At 33.8% G+C, this 21,447-nt stretch overlaps 1 protein-coding gene across 3 annotated transcripts in view; it reads left to right on the top strand.

The window, feature by feature from the left end:
- POLA1 (DNA polymerase alpha 1, catalytic subunit) overlaps window positions 1–21,447 on the top strand; it is a 332,125-nt gene that overhangs the window by 193,616 nt on the left and 117,062 nt on the right. For all 3 annotated transcript variants that reach the window (XM_012544449.3, XM_031959462.1, XM_031959461.1), the window contains exon 35: window positions 10,142–10,258. In XM_012544449.3, the coding sequence (XP_012399903.1) occupies window positions 10,142–10,258 (117 nt within the window). The remainder of the gene's footprint in view (window positions 1–10,141; window positions 10,259–21,447) is intronic.

The following is a 21,447-nucleotide window of genomic DNA, read 5'->3' as shown; positions in this document are numbered from 1 at the left end:
GTATTTTTGTATTAACTTTATCCCATAGTTAATATTTATTTATTTTCTTTGCTCTGCTCTTTCATCCTCTGCTTTGATACCTCTCTGAGACTTAATAATCACTCTTTGACATGCCAGTGTGTTGTTATGTAGAGGATTTAACTTTAAAAGCAAAATTCTGTTTCTGTTAAAACTTCCCCTGGAGACCTTAGGAAATTTCTCCCCCAGTTTTGGGTGCAAATGTGGGTCAGAGAGCAATTTCTTTTTTGATATTTCTGGAAATCCCAAATCACAACATGTCACTCTTTAGCAGCAGCTGTGAGCCCATACTGTGCACAGTCTAGATAGAGAAAGACCCATTTTATACTGGTGATAATTCTGTCATAAGGATATGTGTCTATAAGGGAACCCCTGAATATTTGTAAAGGTTATACTTGGATTCAAAGTGTCTAAAATAACTTTTCCTTTCTTCCTAATGGGAAAGGGATGAATGTACAATATGAAACAGTGACAAGAAATGAATTATACCACCTTCTCAGAGTTGGCCATTTTACCTAATATTATTGACATTTAGAAGTGCCCATAGTATGGAAAAGTAAGGTTTCTCATAACTCACCCTGCTCATTCCTAAAAACCAGCCATCATTAAATGCAAATATGTGTATATATTTACTTAAAAACATATATTTTTTCCTATCTCATAGTCCGAATTCAAAAGAACCATTTCAGTGACTATATTGCAAGTTTCTCTAGATGTTTTCCTAAATTTGGGGTGTTATTATAGATAAGAGAAAGTTTATTAAAGATTTTATTTCATAAAGCATGATTAATATCTACAAAATTAACAAAACTGGTTTATTGTATAGTCTCCAAACATGACAGACCTCAAGTTTACAAAAAACTAAATGAAATAGCTGCTCCTTTTCCAGGAAAATTAATAGTGAATGAGTCTACTGACCTTTTCAAAGTGTTGCCAACTAATATGTTTAACGTTCCATAGTTCCTCATGGCAAGGAATATTGTATCATTAGCAAACAAACCTTTGAAAACCTTTGTCCACACTGTATCTGAACAAGAATGTTTTCTTCAGCATACTCAATTAATGGTCATCCATTCATCTTATAAAAAATCTCTAATGAAGTAGAATATACTGCTTTCTGATGATTTAACATGACTATTTTGTAATATATTAAGATGGTGCTGTAAGATTTACAAAATACATTATTCACAGGCTCTCAGAGTGGCAGATGATGTATTATTACTCTCATTTTATCATAAGAAACCTCAAAGAGTTTAAATGACTCTCTTTGGGTCATATATAGTAAGAATCTGAGCCAGAATTCTGCTTCTAGGTCTCTATTGATTTACCATACTGATTATATGTTTAATTAAAATGAACAAATAATTTATTACAATCTTTATCATCCAACTAAGAGATGGTTTTTGCTTTATATCTAAAATAATTACATTTCTCAGTTTCTTATTAACTAGCTGGTTATAGTTGCCTGAGTTCACTTCTTGTTATTGGTTAAATAATTTTTCATTGCTGATATTCTGTAATCCTGAAGACTTCATTGGTATTCAAATAAATGTAATGGATAACTATCATATGAAGACTAATCAAAATGCCAATATTAATTGTGCATATGCTATGCATAAAAATCTTTGCTAGACAAAATAGGTGGCAGACAGTTGCTGCCCTCTTAAAAAGATAGTAATAAAAGGCAGTATGTGGTAAGTGCCAAATAAGTGGTCCAGTTAAAATTGTCTCCATGTGAGCAACTGGAGAAAATATGCTTAAAATGACTTTATGTGGAAAATTGCATTTTTGGTATCTGGAGGGAAGAAGAGTTCAGTGGAGATTACAGTTAAAGAAGCCTTCAGGCAATTGCAAAATGAACTGGGCCTTTAGTAATGGGTGGAATTCCAGTCAGGGAATAAGGAAGGCAAGGAAACTGAATTTGAAATACTTTAGTCATATTTGAAAATAGTAAACTAATCTAACTAGAGCCAATAACAACTAGAGTAGTTGGAAAGTTATTTTATTCAGGATTATAGAAGTTCTTGAATATAGAATGTTGAGGTTGAAAGAGGACTACATCTAAACTGCTAGAAATAGGAGAAATGCAAATTAAAACAACTCCTAGATTTCACCTCATAACCATTAGATTGACAAAGATGACAAAAGGTGAAAATAGTAAGTGTTGGAGGGGTTTTGAGAAGTCAGGAATGCTAATGTACTTTTAGTGGCTCTGTGAATTAGTATAACAAACAATTTGGAATCATACTAAAAAAATTACTAAGTTGTAACATACCCTGTGACCTAATAATATATATATACTCCCAAGAAGATCAAAGAGAGCAAAAAATTCAACATATACCAAAGAATTCATAGCAGCACTTTTTTGTAATAGCAAAGAACTGGAAGGAAATTGATATCCTTGAATTGGGGAATGACTAAAAAAAAATTGTGGTGTGTGCTTAAAATTGGATATATTGTGCTATAACAAATAATGTAAAGACTTCCGAGAAACCCAGCAAGACTTATACAAACTGATGCAGAGCAAAGCAAGTAGAATCAAGAGAACAATTTGTATAATGACCACAGTTATGTAAAAGAAAGCAGTATTAAAAGAATTCTGACTAATAAGTGACCTCAGAAGACTGAGAGTAAGATTTACTTCCTTGCTCTTAACAGAAAAGTTATAGATTGTAGGTATGAACTCACACATACCACTTAGAAATTATTTAGATTCTTTGATTGTCCTAATGTTGGTCTATAGTATGCAGAAGTAAAATTCATTATTATATGGAGGTAAGTAGAATTCTTCGAATGCAAGTTCTGGCAGGTCCCATCATAATGAAAAGGTTTTGAATATGTATGTGTCTGGGATTGGATCCTATCTGTTTCCCTGTTTGTTTTATAAGTAGTTACGTCTCAACTTCCAGCAAAGGTAAATGATACTTAAAACATATGTGAGCAACCTGGTGCGTTGCTATCCTTTAATAAAAAAAATAGGATGGGGATTAAAGGTATTTAAAGGTCTGTATTCATACTTGAACTATTAAATACCTAAGTTTTTGGCCTTCATTTTGTCCCTAGCTGAATAAAAACTTAGCTTATGTAATTATGGGTTCTATTGAACAGAGAAGATTAGAACTTATTCTAATGAAAATAGTCAGTTTTCTACCCAATTTAGACAATCAGAACCTTTGCAATAAGTTGTTTTGTTTTTGCTTTTTTTAATTCTGAAAATACTTAGAGAAATTTGAAACCTCCTTTCTGTAAAAAAGAAGCAGGAAGTAGTGCAATGATAACTGAAATCAGAAGACTTCTCTAGCGATTCTAGCTGACTAGTCAAATTAGCTCTCTAGACTTGTTTTTTTTTTTTTCCCCATCTGTACAATGAAGGTATAGTGCTACAAGACTTATTTTGTCTTATTGTACTTAGTCACATTGTTTGCATAACAGCAAATTGTTTTCTGCAACAATTCTTAAAGAAAATAAAATCTACTAATTTGTAGACAGGTTTAGGTCTGTCTTAGAACTTCTCGGTAAATCTAGTTGTAGAATTAATCGAGTCTAGACATGGGAACATATACATAAATACAATAAAGTATGTATAAGTTGAAGCAACTGAAAATTTCTCAACTTATAATTTGACATTGACTGCCTCATTTTTTGTTTTTGTTTTTTTTTATTTTTACTGTGACCACATAGAAGTCATTTAAAAGATACTTTATCAATCTGAATGAGTCAGTATTTGGTAGTTTTCATGCAGTTATTTAAATGAATTTTTAATCAGTCAATGTTGAGACTAAAGCAGGAGGTGATATTAATTGAAATAGTGTTAAATTGGAGACAGTTTTCATTTCCATTTTTTAAAAATTCAATAAGGTAAAAAAAATATATATATATGCTGTGATTTGCCCTATTGCAGAATACTAAAATACTGAACATGTTGATTGTCATAAACATTTTCACAGTAATGTATTGGTTTGGTTTTAGTCGATTAAAATTAGTCAAATGGAGTTAACAGAATACATTTGACAAAATTTAATTTGGACGGCATACATTGAATCTGATTGAAATAAATTCTTCAGAAGTTTTGTTTAAAACAAATCAAGACCAAAAGCTTAATTATCAAAGCAAAATAAGAGACATAAAGAGCTAAGGGTTTTTAATATGTTTTTTCAAATATAGTTCCCATTCACACATTTATCTGCATGTTTAATTTCCATGCATAATAGCCCTAGTTTTTGTTGTCATTTGTAAAGAGAGATTAACAGATAGTAAGTACAAACAAACTCAAATAAATACTGAATAGAGAGGTGACAAAGAAGAAAAGACCTCTTTAATGTTAATTGTAACTGGGAGGAAGTCTAGACAAATTACATTACCTGGGTACTATATGAATTGAAGGGACATTTACTAACTTTGTCAGAGATAGAACTAGATGTTTGCTTTTTAACACAGGTGTTATAACAGCTTAGCGACTCCCTGGTTTGGCAGTTCACCACTGAATTTGTAATGCATTAAAAAAAAATGTTCCAGCAATAACTGACCATAAATTACAGCTTTAAAAAAATATATATTTTAAAGTTGTTGCCTTACATATATAAATATATTATCATTTTAAAGTTTTATAATGGTTTTTGATCTACTTGCCTTGGGGGGGGGGGGTTCATTTAGCACTAAATGAAAAGAAAGTTTAAGTTGGTAGTCTGTTAATGATAATAGCTTTGTTTAGTCCAGTAATAATATAGAATCTTTACAAAATATTTGTGTATATTATCTGATTTGCTCCTCATAAATCCTATAAGATAAATAATATAAAGTGTTCTCTGGAGATAAGGAGATGATGGGTTTGTGATTTAATCAGTTTTGGAAATTTGCTGTTGTGGGAACCCCCATGCAAATATCATTGTCCACATTCTACTGGTAAGGAAACTCAGACTCAGATGTTAAGTACTTACCTTAGGTTTATAAAATTGGTTGCTAGAAGAGTCAGGTTTTGAACTCGGGGCTTTTGACTCTGTCAGTTCTTTTTTTATTATACTAGCCTATTTTTGACCATACATCTAAAAGAGTGTTTCTTAACTCATGCCTCAGTAGCTTTTCTACAAGAGATCTAAGAATTCCAGAAGAATGGTAATGACATGTATTCATTTTTATCATTTAATATTTTGTTCCACCACTTTTTTTTTTTTTTAATACCATTAAGGTGTCCTTGGGAATGAGTCATTGGTAATATTGACTATGTACAGAAACGTTATGAAAAAATTTGAGGCATCTGTCTGTGAGCTATATTTAAAATAAAATGGTTATAACTGATCTTAAACCAAGAAAATAGACATAAGGTTTTCGATTATTAGGTACTTATTTTACTCTGATGCCTCATTGTGTTATATGTTCTAGCTTTGGCAAAGCATAAGTACCTGGTAGGAAAGGATTTAAAAAAAAAATACATTTTACTTTTTAGGTTACACATATACATTCATCTTTTACATGTTTCTGTATGAATCATGTTAAGAGATAAGATCAGAACAAAAAGGAAATGCCAAAAGAAAAGAAAAAGGTGAAAATAGTGATCTGCATCCAGTCTCCATAGTTTTCTTTCTAAATGTGGATGGCATTTTCCCTCCAAAGTTTATTGGAATTGCCTTAGATCATTGAATTGCTCTGAAAAGCCACATTTATCATAGTTGAACATAATACAATCTTCTTGTTGCTGTATACGTTATTTTCCTGGTTCTTTTTGTTTCACTCAGCATCAGTTTATGTAAATCTTGCCAGGCTTTTCTAAAATCATCTTGTTCATCATTTTTCATAGAACATTTTCATAGTAATATTCATTTCATCTACCATAACTTACTCAGCCATTCCCCAATTGATGGACATATGCTCATTTTCCAATTCAGGAAAGGATTTGGGTACCATCTTCTCTGTGTCCATTATCCAAAGATCTATGTAACTAAGTTCAGAGGTATTTGTCACTAAATTTTCTTCAAGGTGGTAAACTTTTAATTATAGCTAGTCAGCAAGCATGTGCCAGGTACTATACTAAGGACTGGAGATCCAAAGAGACAGGCCCTGACCTCAAGATGTGAATTTAATTCTATTACCTAGCTTGGTATAGAAATACTTGTTACTTGAACTAGTACACATCTTTTTAGATATAGAGATGCTGTGGTCTTATAGGAAGAACCCAGTGATAAAATCATGGTTCCTCAAAAAAAGAAAAGAAAATGTAAATATGTGAACATTTGGGTGCATAAATTATCAATACCAGGGATTGCTTTTTTTTTCCTCCTTGTCATTTTTCAGTCTCATTAGATATGGTCTATAGACCCCTTCTCAACCTCTCCCCACCTCCCTTCTCTGAATTCCTATGCCATATTTGATTTTTACAAAGCCTGACCCTGGATTATAAATCATTTTAAATTGTGTATTTGTTTTTCATCTATCTAGATTTTAATGTCCTCAAAGACAGAAATTAGTTCCTTTCATATCATTTACAGAGTTAGAGAATCTAAGAGATTAAAGGGACCCTAGAGGCTTTCTATCATTTCCAGTTTATCCAACCTGTTCCCGCTCAAACATCAGTCAGTGAAGATGTATTTATTAAGTGCCTGCTCTATATATGCCATGCACTATACTGGCTATCAGGAACACAAAGACAGAATAGAAGATAGTTCCTCCCATGAGGACTTACAATTTGTAAGGGGAAGCACATTAGATATACATTTAAATAGAAACAAAGTTAAATCAAGGTGATTTGGAGAAAAGCCACTTAGTGCTGGTGAGTGAAGACCTTAAGGAAATTGTACTTAGGTTTTGATGAAACCTAAGGATGTCGAGGTGGGGAGGCAGTGTATCTTGGGTGTTATCGCTCAGTTGTTTCAGTTATGTCCAACTCTTCATGACCCCATTTTTGTGGTTTTCTTGGCAAAAATACTCAAGGAGTTTGCCATTTCCTTTTCTAGCTCATTTTACAAATGGGGAAACTGACACATACAGTGCTAAGTGACTTGCCCAGGGAATGATTATTGGAGCATTGTGAGAAAGGGAGCAACATTGTCAGATGTGTGCTTTGGGGATATCAGTTTGGCAGCTGGGTAGAAGATAAACTAAAGAAGAGACAAGAAGCAAGAAAGCCAGTTATGAAACTTTTACAGTGGTTTGGGTCAGTGTTGTAAGGCTCAGAGACAAACAGTTCTTTATTTACTTTGTTAAATATTTCTCAATTGCATTTTAATCTAGTTCTGGTTTAAATTTGAGCCTGTGAGCTACTTGTTTGACATTGCTGATCTATGTAACAAGAGCCTGAACTAGGTTGATGACTGGGATTCAAAAGAAAGATAGAAGTTAGAAGTATTCTGGAGATGGGAAACTGATTGGATGTTGATGGTGAGAGGAGAACAGATTCTGAGGATGGTGCTGCTCGTGACAGAAACAGGTAATCAGGAAGAGTAATGGTTTCAGGTGAGAGGCTGGGTTATATTTTAGATTAGAGGAACTCCCTTTGGAAATGCTAATTAGGCAGCTAGTCTGAAACTGGGGAGAGGTTCTAGGAGCCAGGTGCTAAGAAAGGACAACTCAGTCTAATAATGTAGCTCATTTTGCTTTGAGTAGCTCCAGTTGTTCAGAAGTTTTTCCTTATCTCAAACTTAATGCTAACTTTTTGTCACTACTATTGTTCCTTGTTCTGTCTTCCAGAATGAGCAATACAAGTCCTTTCTACATCACAACTTTTTAAGTATTTGAAAATGGTTATGTTGTTCCCTGTAAGTCTCCCTTTTCAGGACTGAACATCTCTAGTTTCTTTATCTGATCCCAATTGAATATTTTCCAGTCCACTTGCCATATCAATCACCTTTTTCTGGATATGTTGCAGTTTGTCTCATCTACCTTAAAATGTAGTGCTTAGAAATTAACAGTACTTTAAATGAGTCTGTATTAGTACAACATTGGGTACATTGTATGTTATTCATAGATATTTGCAGAATTCCTGTAAACAAAATCATGTGACATTAATTAAATGTGTCTTATGATAATTAAATGTGACTTGTGAAGGACATTATTCATTTTATTAGCTAAGAATCTTTATGATAGTATTAATAGTAGGAAGAGGGCTCTAGAGTAGACTTACTCTAGTGTGTGAACACCATTAGATAAAACAGGAATAAGTGACAAATACCCTCATTTTGTATATCTCTAAAGAACAAGAAGCATTCTGTTCTGAAAGAATGTCAGGCTGTGTGCAGTTGAATGGAAAGTTACCCCCTCCTGGTTAGTGTTTCTCCCCTCTGGCTGAAGAGGCCTTGCTTCCCAATCAGACAAGGCAAATGATCAATGCAGGAGGGAGTATCCAGTAGTAGAGATTGAGAATGATTGCCCATTCCTGACCAAAGGAAGTCAATCTGAAATTGTCTATGTGCTCTTGCCCTCCCTTTCCACTTTCTTTCCTTATAGGTTAAAAGACAAAAGAAAAGCTATTTCTAATCTAAATCCATATCCAGAAAATGCAAAATTTCTTGACTGAGATCTAAAAAGGAGAGGCAATAGCTATATATCTGTCCTCTCCACTTCATAAACAAAGGGAAGAAACCAAATAGAATCTAAATGCCTGACAATTAAGAAGTGCCTCTGTATGTGTATATTTTTGTGTGTACATAATTAGGAAAATAACAATTCTAAATTAGGGAAGAAATATAAAAAATGCCATTTATCCTTTTCATTTGTGTATCACAGGACATTGGTTGTGGGTTTTTTTTATGTAATTAATTTCTCTTGTATAAATGTTGGCTTTTGACAGTATTTTATATTTTAAGTGACCTAGTTACTTAAGTAGAACTGGAATATTTAGCAAACTTGTTTAAAAGATTCCTATATATTTTCACTTTGTTTTAGGACACTTTTTTTCTTAAAGTATCTGTCTCTCCTCCATGAGGAGTCATAGTATGGAAGTGAAGGTGGTGCTTCTTTTAAACCATTTTAATTTAAATGGAAAATTTATTTAAGTCTTGAGATCACTGTGGTCAGTGTCATATCTCCAGCATGAATCTAAGGAATAATCTAATTAGTTTTAGACAAATGGGAAAGACGAGGCAACTCAATATCTTCTGCTGTGCCCCTTCTACTAAATAACCTACTAAAGTTATTTTTTAAGAAACAAAATGTAGGTATGATGATGTGTGTTTAAATTTTTTTCAAATTAATAATAAATACAAATTGCTTTTTTAGTGAAAGTGAATATTTTTGATGACCATTTCAAATTTCTTAAGTTTGGCGTAAGACAAATATCTCATCATAATAAATATTACTTCAAAATGTTAGAATTTTGTAAAGGAGACAGGACAGCCACCACAAGGGTCTTTATTTTCCAGTCTGTCTTCCTCCCAGATCTCTTAGCTTTTATATACTCTAAAAGTACATTATCATAGGTGTCAACTTGTAGGACTATACTAAGTACATGTAGACTAGAGAATCATTATCTTCATTCCACTTAGTTAACACCTTGTTGTAAGATTAAATCAATCTCATTATATACTTCAACAACAATACCGTATGAGAATGTATTCTGATGGAAGTGGATTTCTTTGACAAAGAGAAGATCTAACTCAGTTTCAATTGATCAATGATGGACAGAAGCAGCTACACCCAAAGAAAGAACATTGGGAAATGAATGTAAACTGTTTGCATTTTGGTTTTTCTTCCTGGGTTATTTTTACCTTCTGAATCCAATTCTTCCTGTGCAACAAGAAAACTGTTCGGTTCTGCACACATATATTGTATCTAGGATATACTGTGACATATTTAACATGTATAAGACTGCTTGCCATCTCGGGGAGGAGGTGAAAGGAGGGAGGGAGGGGAAAAGTTGGAACAGAAGTGAGTACAAGAGATAATGTTGTAAAAAAAATTACCCAGGCATGAGCTCTGTCAATAAAAAGTTATAATTTTAAAAAGTAAAATAAAATATGGGGAAAAAAAGATTCAATCAATCATACTGAACTAGAGAACTATTAAATCACCATGTTAAACTAGATAACCATTGTCTTATCAGTTCTACTGAGTTAACACCTTATTTCAAGTATATTTCCCCAGAGTTCTGCCTTTTACAGATTTGTGCTTAAAAATATTTTTACATTCTCTCCAGGGTTGGTTGATATGTGAGGAGCCAACATGTCAGGCTAGAACTCGTAGACTTCCCCTTCAGTTCTCCCGAAGTGGACCTCTCTGTCAGACATGCATGAAAGCTACCCTCAAACAAGAGGTAGGTTTATAAATTACCAGATTGCATGTAAGTAAGACAGTGTGATTTTATGTATCATATGAGATGACTATGTAAACTCTACTGTGTCTTTTGTTAGCTCATCTGATAGTACAAAGAATTCTAGAGAAAGAATCGTTTGCTTATACTTTCAGGTTATTGCTTCAGTTACCATTAGAGCAGTTGCTGATATTTCTGTCCCCTTCACATAACCACTCCTTGAGATCAAGTCTTACCACCTCTCACCCAGGCTATTGCTGTAAGCTCCTCATTGATCTTCCTACCTGTGACTTCTCCTTTCTTCAATCCATCCTTTACAAACCCATTAAAGTAATATTCCTGAAGACAAAGATAACCATATAATTCCCTTGCTTAAGAAACTCTAGTAACTGCCCTTTGCCTTAAATAAAGTAAAAACTTTTGTTGATTTTCAAAGTCTTTCAGAATCTAATTTCAGCCTACCTTCCAAACTTATGTCACATATTTCCTTTAATACACTCCCAACTGATTCACTAATCTTACTTACTTACTTGTTCTACCTTATATATGAGATTCCTTCTTTTCCCACTGTATTACTAGAAGTACTAGAAATCACTTTCTCCCATAAAGTCAATCCCCTCAGAGCCCTGATCAAGAGCTGTGTCTTATGCTGATCCTGTTCTGATTCTCTACTCCCACTCTCAGCTACTAATCTACCTAGAAAATTACTTTTTATATGTTTTATAATGAATTTCATAAGCACATAGTGGTTCCTCCTCCCATCCCCCCCAAAAAAACAAAACAAAACAAAAACCCAACAATATACCAATGTAAGTTCTTGAAGGACAGTGATGGTCTTTGTATTTGCAGCACCTAGTATATATAGTACCCGGCAGTTATTAAGGCTTTAAATAAGTAGTTATTGAATTGAATTATTCTCATTATCATGCAAACTATGTGTCTTCTTGAACTGTGGGAAGAAAACTAATTTAAATTTGATTTAGTAGTAACAGTCTAATACTGAGCAGAAATGTTTTAGAGCAGGGGTCCTCAAACTTTTAAAATAGGGGGCCAGTTCACTGTCCCTCAGACTGTTGGAGGGCCGGACTATACTAAAAACAAAAACTTTGTTTTGTGGGCCTTTAAATAAAGAAACTTCATAGCCCTGGGTGAGAGAGGTAATCATCCTCAGCTGCCATATCTGGCCCGTGGCCGTAGTTTGAGGACCCCTGTTTTAGAGAATACTTTACCTAAAAGTACTTTCATTTTATTAAAAATCATGAATTTTAGTTAATATTTGAAAGAGAAACTGAAATCAAGATCATATGTTCATTAAATTTTTCCATGTATATGTTGGTATTTTGTAGTAGCATCTGCACAGGATCATAAATTAGAGATGGAAGGGACCTTACCTAAGTAAGATCAAATTTAGTCTCTTCATTTTTACATATGAGACAACTGAGGCCCAGGAATTTGAAATGATGTGCCCAGTCATATAGCATCTGAAGCAGGTCCAGTGCTCTGTCCACTCTGCTTCTTAACTGCTCTGTCCAGATTGATGATGGGCCATTGCCCATTATCTGCTGTTCATTTTGGCAGAAAAAGTGTGCTGTCTCTAATGGACATTGACATGTTTTATAAGCAACTCTGTGTGGTGGGAGGCATAAGTAAAATTCTTTCACTGGTCTCAACCCCACATTTAACTGTCCAGTTATATTCCTTTTAGAACACAGACCTCTCAGCCAGACCTATGTCCAGCACCTAGGAATAAATAAAATGAATGAAAATCTTAATCTGACCTATCCCTTGAAGCATTCTAACATGCCAAGTATGCAACTTAAATTTGGCCTCCTTAGAAAATTTGTCTCTTTATCTGTCAAGATGTCCCCTGTTACTGGATTAATTGCTGCTGTGGTCCAGTTATTTATACTTTTTCTCATAATGGGCCAGACCGATCAGTGAATCAATCAAGGTGACATTCCTCAAAAGCTAAATTCCTCATAGTCATTGGACAGATGTTGGGACTAAGACTGGTCTTTGGAACTTTCAGCAAAATTATAACTTATTCAGGAATAAAACTTGAATATAGCACTTAAATGTAAACCTCCTATGTCCTGCCCAATTTATTAAAGGAAACATCTTGCATCATTAAATTCATAATTCTGGGGGAAGTTAATGCTGTGATCCTAAAATCTGTTCAGTAGCATCTTGGGTCCAATAATAGACAAACCTGATTTTTTCAAAAGTGGTGTAGCGAATATCCATTTTAGAGAGCTTAAGACTCCAGAGATCTAATATGATCCCTTCTTGGTTCTTAACCAAGATTCACTCATCCTGGGCCTTGTGGATAGAGACTTCCAAAAATGTAGGCTCCACAGGATCCTAAGGACCCAATGGAAATGACCACTTGATAACCCACTTTAAATCTTCAGGGGCTCTTTAGCTTATTTTAGACTCCATTTGACAAAAGCAGACTTTGAAATGACTAGAAATGGAGCTCCCCAGGTTTGGGGAACCTGGATCCTCCAGAACCTGAGGAATCAAATCAGATAAGCCTCTGAGTCTTGCAAGTATTATTAGCTTATTTTAAAATAAGCAATATTTCCTCTATCCAATTTATCCCTGAAAATCTCACTGAGCATGCTGGATCTTAAATTTTCTTAAGGTTGATCCCTATTCCTTATCTTGTATTTGAGCTAACATCCAATATAAGGCTTCTGCAGTTGTGGCCATTCAACCCAATAAATATATCATTTTTGTTACAGGTAGACATCTAAGTCTTCAGAAAGTGAGACCTGTTTTAGATTTCTACTCTTTAAAAATGGCAACATGAAGGGGAATTCAAGTATCCCAGGAGAAGGATAGTGAAAATGTCCTTAATTCAGTTTCTTGATTTTTTTAAAGCAAATTGCTTCTACACCATTCTACACTACAGTAATGGGGATGCAGGGGGAAGGCACTGTGGTAAAACCAGTAACCACTCCCACAAGCCTTGGGCTGTTCCATTCACTACCAGGTTAGGTCTGACTGTAGAAGTTAAGATAGCTTTATTCATATATAGTCAGTCTATTGTATGTAACACAGTTACCCACTTTCTTTAGCATCACAGGGTTATCATGAAATGAATTTGTGAATAGTTCTCCAACCTGGGATATGATATCAGTTATACAAGATGGTTCAACCACCTTCAGGGGTTGCCATTTAACCCTACAGACAAAAGCCAGCATAGAAGGCTACCATAAATAGACATCTAAATCCTAATCTTTGTATCCATGTTCACAATACCTAACTTTCCTGTTTAGCCACCACAAGTGAAATCGAAATGAAAGATCTTCCCATTTCCAGTTGAGCAAGGATTTTTCCCTCAAACCTCTAGTGGAAACTAGAGTATTGACCTGTGGAGAATTCCTTGGTATAGGAGCTTCCTGACTCCTGTCTAGCGTTCCTTATATATTTGATGACCTTCCTTTTTCTAAACTAAAGTCCAATTCAAACATATGACCTCAGTCTTTCAAGTAAGTCAGCCAGTGCTGTTAAAGAATATTAGCCTTTCTTATTAAAAAAAAAATTATCCCAATATTTCTTCAAATCTGTGTACAAAAACAGATTGTTTGCCAAGTTATCATGTAAGATGGGGATATCATGTAAGGTGTAAGATATCTTCATTTTGGGACAGATAGAACCACCTTTGCTGACTCCAGAATAGGTATCTTGATACAATCTTACTTATATCCACAAGAGATAACCATCAAATTGCTTTATCCACTCCCATGTTTCAAGAGTTTCAACCAAACCTTCCTATAGGAGAGAGTATTTTCACTTGTGATAACGGGTATAGTACAAACTTCCAGTTTGGATGATCAGTTCTATTTGCCTGAACAGATATGAGGACTGCCTCAATCTCCCCATCAGAATTTCCAATTCTTGGTTAAATTAAAATGAAATACTATCCTCTTCTACCTCTGTATTCATTTCAGTTCTTGGTAATACTAGGTCAGAAAGGCAGTGCTTTGACCTGCATTATGATAGAAGTTCTGCTAAAACCTCTGACTCAGTATTTAGTATGGCAAAGTGTTTAAAACTCATTCCCACTCCTTGAAAAGGGCTAGCTCAACAAATAGTTAGTCCTAGCAACTTTTTTTTATAACCTAAAAAAATGTTTTTGTGATAGATGTATAGGTTTATGACTTACTAGCTATGATAGCAAACTGAATTTGTATCCAGGAATTTACTGATCACAGGCATTGCATCAAAAATTAGAGCAGTAAAGTATATGATTTCTCAGTCCAGAGAAGTTACTTTAAGAATAAATAGTGTTTAAACTTTTATCCATAATTCTCAAAGATAAATAGGTAACTTGAGCACCTCTTACAAAGACAACCAGCTTTGTGGTTTAAACCCCTTTCTTGATGAGAATAGGAAAATAAAGAGCTCACACAAGCAAAGGCACAATACCTGACAACAGCCTCGGGGTAGATAAGCATCATTGCGATAGGATTTAACATATCTTCTCTTTCTCAGCTACATGTTCATTTCCTTGTGCCTCTAAGTGCAGTGCCACAATGTGACCTCTTATTTCCCTAAAAATCTATCTCTTTGCCAGGGAAGAACAGGGAGTTGATGTGCTATCTCACATGTGTGACAGAGAAACAGACACTTAAGTGCCCACTGATCATGTGTCCTGTAGTTGTTGTCTTTAAACTACATACAAGTCTGAAAGAGAGGTATAAGTTTTCAGGAAAGAAAGGTTATATTTTTCTGGGATCATAGAAAGATTCATAAATCAGATGACATTTGAGATGGACCTTGACAATGGTTGAGATTCTAACATTTGGAATTTGCCCACAAGGGTATTCTAAGTAGAGAAATGGCACAAAATGAATAGTATAGACTTCAAGAACTTTTTCCTTTGGTAGTAGATATATCCTTACCTGGCAAAGTACTATACCCAGTCTCTTAACACCTATTTTCACATGGTTGGAGTGGGGATGGGGAATAAGAAGCACTTGTTAAATGCTGACTGTGAATTAGGTACTATGCTTAATGCTTCAAAAACATTTCATTTGTTCCTCTCAAAATTCCTATGAGGTGTGCTGTTACTATTATCTTTTACAATTCAGGAAACTGAGAGAGGCAAAGATTAATTAATTTGTCCAGGATCACACATCAGGTAAAATGTCTTAGGTTGAATTTGAAAAGTGGTCCAATTCCTGTATCCTATCCATGGTGCCACTAAGCTAGGTCTAAACATCCTGTCTTAATAGGTGACTTATTTCTATATCTACTTGATTATATTCTAATGCTTTTCAATGTGAAAAGGAATATTCATTTACTGAGACAGCTAATATAGTAGAAGTACTGATTGTAGAGGCAGGAGCATCTGAGTTTAAACCCTACCTCTGAGCCAGATCTCTTCACTTCTCTCTGCCTTGGTGTCTTTATTTAGTAAGTGAGAAGACCGAGATCTCTTTTAGCTCTATATACACACACAATTGTTTAAGTCAGAATGGTTATAATTAAAATATTGTGCATGTATATGGGCATTTCCAAAGTTTCACTTTGAGCAGTGGCAGCATTGTTGAAATAAATGTAGTCTCCCCAAATCATCCCTATGAGGAATGACAGGAATTAGGATATATGATGATCGTGAACTCACATGTGCATGTGCTTGTCTGTAGATCCTCCTCGTGGTAGAAATATATAGGAACTTAATAAAATAGTAATAGTTTGTGGTTTAGCGCAGTGCTTGACATATAGTAGGTGCTTAATAAATATTTGTTCATCACTTGAATGATGATTATGACATATAACAAAAAACTACCTTATGTATGCAGTGATTTTATGGGACTCTAAAACCATTATTTGTGGGGCCCTCCAATAGCCTTATGTGGTTGATAGAGAAGATATTTGTATAACTTCTTTATTTAAAGAAAGTTATAATTAATTGACTAACAAAGTCACAAAATTTATAATGGAGTAAATCCAGAATTTACAACTCTTAGTCAGTTTAGTATTTTTTCTACTATTCCAAGCTATCACATCCCATACTGTATGTAAAATTTGTGTATCTTATATTCTCAGTTTGGGTAAAATGCTGACTTAGCTTTTCCATTATTCTGTTGTGTTGACCTTAGTAAAATCACTGAAGATGTATTGAATTGAACTCGAATTTTGTGGCCAATTAATATGATCAGTTGTATAATGTTGTAATTGCATGTCACCCTAATATCAGTGTATAAAGAACCACCCTTCTTCAAAATCCTCAGCACTCCTTGTCTAGATTATTGCTGTACCTTTCTACTTGGTCTCCTTGCCTCAAAACTCTCTTCTCCCAGTCTGTCTGTCACAGAGCTGACAAACTGATTTTCTTAATGTTCAAGTTTGATCATGTCACTGTTCTATCCAAAAAGCTTAGAATCACTTTCCATTATTATTTTTGGCATACAAACTCCTGTTTGAAATTTAAAGCTCTTCAGAGTATGAAACCTAACTTTCCTGCTGATTACACTTTACTCCATAGCACACATTATGGTCACACTATGCTATATTTGAATTGTCACACTATGCTATATTTGAATTGACCTGTTTCTTGTCATTCCCAATACACTTTTGTACAAGCTGTCTTTCATGTCTAGAATGTACACTCTTCTTCTTCATCTTATCATCACCTCTTTTTAATCCCTTAAAAATTCATCTTGAGTATACCTTCTTTAAAAAGGCCTTTTCTGATGTTCTTAGTTTCCTGCCCCATCCTGTGTATTTATTGTGTATGAATATTTGGTATATCCCTATTTGAATATGACAGCCTCTTTGAAGGCAAGGGCTGCATACTTTATTTTCATAATGCACACAATTTTATTTTTTATTTTACAGTTGTTTATGCTGTGAATTCCTAGGGAATTGGTTCAAGATCCTTGTCATTGTATCTAATTAAATGTGCTTCACTGAGTAGACTGGGCTTGATGCTTCAGTGGAACCCAAGTGCTTTTTTCCTTGTTTTCCCTTTTCTTCTAATAATTTTTGTGCACATGCTTTAAAAAGCTCTCTCTCCTCTTAAGAGTTTTTAATATGCTCAATATGCATATTCATTTTAGTTAGAATCTTACCCCAACCTTGTATCTACAGCAATTCCCATGTTAAACAATGTAGACTCTCCTGCTTCTGACATGATAGTGTTTATTGTAGATCATCATGTAGATCATAAGATCATCTTTCTTAAGCATTTACATATCTATATCCAAAGAGGCAACTTCATGTTTTCAAAAAAAACCCTAGAAACATATCACATGTGCCCCTTCTCTTTCCTTTTTTCTCTTTTCCTTTTTTGAGTTATTTTTGCAAATGTCTGGAAAGGAGTAGCTTGGCAAAAAAATTCCCTAACTGATTCATTTATGTGCCTGGCTCATGCTATATACTTAACAAATGCTTGTTGATTGATTGATATGTTATATGTAGTAACTTCAAAAATTTAACTGAGATGTATTCATATTTGCAAATAAACAGAAATATTTCTACCACTCATGTTGGAAAAAGGTCTAACCTATACAATAGCATGGAAGAGCCATGTTGTATCTGGTGTTTAATATTTTTACCATTTATATTGTGTTGCAATTTTGACCCATGATAGATTCAAATAAAAGGAATAGTGAACATTAAAATTTAAGAGTAGGTTTTTCCCATCACAGTGAGCCACAGGATCTCTTGAGTTTATTAAGTATCCTAAAAAATATTAGAGGCAATACAGTCTTTCTTATATCTTAACAGAATACCTCCTACAGTATTATTAGGTGGTAGTCCCTTTCACTTTTGGATCTCTGTTGTTTAGAAGTTTTTCATTATATCATTATAAAATCTCCCTTTGTAGTTTCTTGTTCTGACTTCTGTGGCCAAACAGAATCAAACTAAATACTCTTCATGACAACTCTTCAAATGCCTGAAAGTATCTGTCATTAATTCTACTACTCCAACATTTTAAAAATTTTTACCTCCTTCTTTAATAGCCACCATCCTTGTCCTGTATAGGGCAATTTAATTTTTTTGAATCTAAGAATAGAATTTTACAATTATTCCTGTTAATTTTTTTCCCATTAGATTTAGTCCATGATTTTAGACTGTCAAGATCTTCTTCAATCCAGTTATCTCATCCAACATCTGTCTTTCTCAGCTTTTATGTCATTTGCAAACTTGACAAGCTGCCTAGGTATACTTTCATTCAAGTCACTGGTAAAAATACCACAATAGCACAAAGCCAAAGACAGATCTTAGAGTGTCCATCTAGAATCAAGTCAGAACCTGACCAGCAAATCATTCCTTTTTTTTTTTTTTTCTTGTTATTGAGCCAGTTTCCGATTCATAACTCTCCATTCTTATTTTTTCCATTTACTTCTTTGTCAAGAACATGACTTATTTTTTGCCCTGATTGTTTTCTTCCTTCCCACCATGGTGGGATTTTGTTATATTCTAATTGGTGAGTACAGATACATTACTAAATTCTAGCTATAGAATGTAGTGATTAGCTATTGTCACCATAACTTATGTGTTAATCCTTTTGTATTTGAACAATTACAGAATTTCTTGTTAACATTGTCTATATAATGCCATTGAGGATTATATTTTAAATTTCAAATTGAATATATTTCTAAAATTTAGTGTTTCAAATTTTTTTAAAATCTCTGTAATATTTGTTTTATTCCCATCTGAAAGAGATACTTCAGTGTTCTTGGGATTTATGAAAGAGAATATAATTCCTCAATAGTTAATATTAGTTCCTGTTCTTAGAACCCACAAGTTCTAAGATTTTGTAATTATCCTTTTAATGTCATTTTCAAGATTAGACTATTTTACTTTATTCATATTTACCAAATGGTCATTTTTATAATTTTTAATTACATAAGAGGTTTTCTTTTTCTGCCAATGTATTGTGACATTTTAGCCTTGTGCAAAGGTCCATTCCAGAGGTTCTTGACAAATCCAAGGAATGATGCAGTACTGGTTAAGAAATACTTGGTGACATATTCTTAGTATAGTGCCTCTCAATTCAATAAAAGTTAAAACTTCACTAGTTGCTGCAGCCATACAATTAATGGACTTAGTACCTAAAATTTGAAGTGGACCAAATGGGAATTAAGCAACTGGCTTCATGAAAATTAGGTAGTGAAATTGATAGAAAGATTACTACATTTGGCTTCCTTTTTTTCTTCACAAATCCCCACAAAGAAAGATCATAGAATAATGATTGGATGAGAGGAGCAGTGATTAGATTTGGGGAATACTGTTTATATGGTCTGTGCCACTTGTGTTGGAGCAGAAAAATAAAAAGAGAAAAAATAATTGGGAGAAGAGTGTAATTGGTATTCAAAGAAGAGATAATGACATATGAAATGTTATGGAAATATAATAAAATAAATTAAGTATACAACATGATGTATTTCCAAATGAGTTGTGGAAAAATGTGTTGACCCAAAGTGTTGCAAAATAAATAGGTAATATGAACCAAATGAATCTTAAAGTCTATGATGTTTTAATTTGGAATAGTGAAGGAGTGAAGCCCTTGTAGAATTGAGTTGAGGGAATGAAATAATAAGTAGAGATAATATTTTTTTTAAGATTTAGGTTTTTCTTTCAAAGATTCTTCTTAAATCTATCTTCTTGATATATATCTATCATTAAGAAAAATTTTGTAAATTCCCATAAAAAATAAAACTACTATTCTTTACTGTATGTGATATTGATCCAAAGAGATAATAATCAGACTGTTGATCCTTAATACTGATAACAGACATTGAGGAGTTTGGTGATATGAAATTGACCTTAACCATCATGTCCACCAAGAATCATTTCGCCCCTTATTGTCCTCTTAAAGAAATTTGCTTTTTAACAGTACAGCAATAATTGCATATATTTTCTGGATCATGGTTGCCATTTTCCCACCACTAAATTGAGGTTATCGAGGTTAAATAGTTTCCATAACTCGGAATCCAGACAAGGTCCCAACCCCATTGCATACATAGTCCTAAATATATATTTGTTTTCAACTTTGCTATTTGTGATAAACGACAGGCTTTTAGCATTCCCTGTTGGCCCTATAAAACTGTGAAGATTTTAAGGTTGTTGATAAAGTCTTTCTTAAGTTTTTTTTTAAAAATAAAGGAAAGAAAATGATTTGTTATTTTTGTAGAATAGATTAGAAAGACACAAAGGAGCTTGCTGTGTTAATTTGTTTTAGTTCTTTGAAGCCTTCAATAAAAAATAGATCTGATTACTGAGAGGAGTAGGAAAGGACCCTGAAAATATTATGGACAAACTGTAGGTTGGACTTAGAATTATTGTTGGACTGAGATATATAGAGTAAAGGAAAGAAAAGAACTTGATGATTATTCCAGAGTTATGAACTTTTAGGATCGGACAGGTGAAGTGCTATTTTAGATAAGAGTTCTAATCTTGTAAGTACTAGACTGGCTTCAGGAGACTTTGGATTCACTGCTCTTTAAACATACTTAACAAGTTGGTAATTCCTTGTCTCCCCGTCTGTAAAGGAGCAAGTTTGACCATCTAAACCCCTTCTCAGATCTAAATTTTAAAGTTCACAGAATTCTAAACAACTTAGAAAGAATGAGACAGTGAGGGAGAAGGAGAGGAAGAGAAGGGAGAGGAGAGGGAGGGAGAGAGTTTTTTTTAAATAAGGTTGAATACATTGGATTACTTGTTCTTTAGGAAAGGGAGTTGGGGGAGGGAAGAGATGTTTTGCAAGGGTGAATGTTGAAAATTATCTATGCATATGTTTTAAAAATAAAAAGCTTTAATTAAAATAAAGTAAAATGAGTTTGCAGTGGATGTTTTTAGAACTCCTGAAAGGACATGGTCATAATTTTATAGCAACAGAGGATTATAGAGATCATCCAGTCAAATACTCTCATTTTATTGATGAGGAAACAAAGACCCATTGATGTTAAAAGAGAGACATAGATCCAAATATTAAGTGATAGATCTGGGTCTTGGACACAGGTCCTCTGACTTCAAATCCTCTTTTCACTCCACTATGATAAAGGCCATTGTTCATTTTCTTAACCTATTAATCTAGGAGTCATAGGAAAAGGTTGACTAGCAGAAGGAGTTCAATTCAAGTAGTTTTTGAGTATCTACTATGTTGTTTAATGGGGCACCAGGTACTTTGGGAATACGCAGAAGTATAATCATCTTTGCAATTTTATTCT

This window comes from Sarcophilus harrisii, chromosome 3 (assembly GCF_902635505.1).
Source record: "Sarcophilus harrisii chromosome 3, mSarHar1.11, whole genome shotgun sequence".
Classification (NCBI taxonomy): Eukaryota; Metazoa; Chordata; class Mammalia; order Dasyuromorphia; family Dasyuridae; genus Sarcophilus; species Sarcophilus harrisii.
Note: the sequence above shows the minus strand (reverse complement) of the source record. Positions and strands in the feature narration are given on the sequence as shown.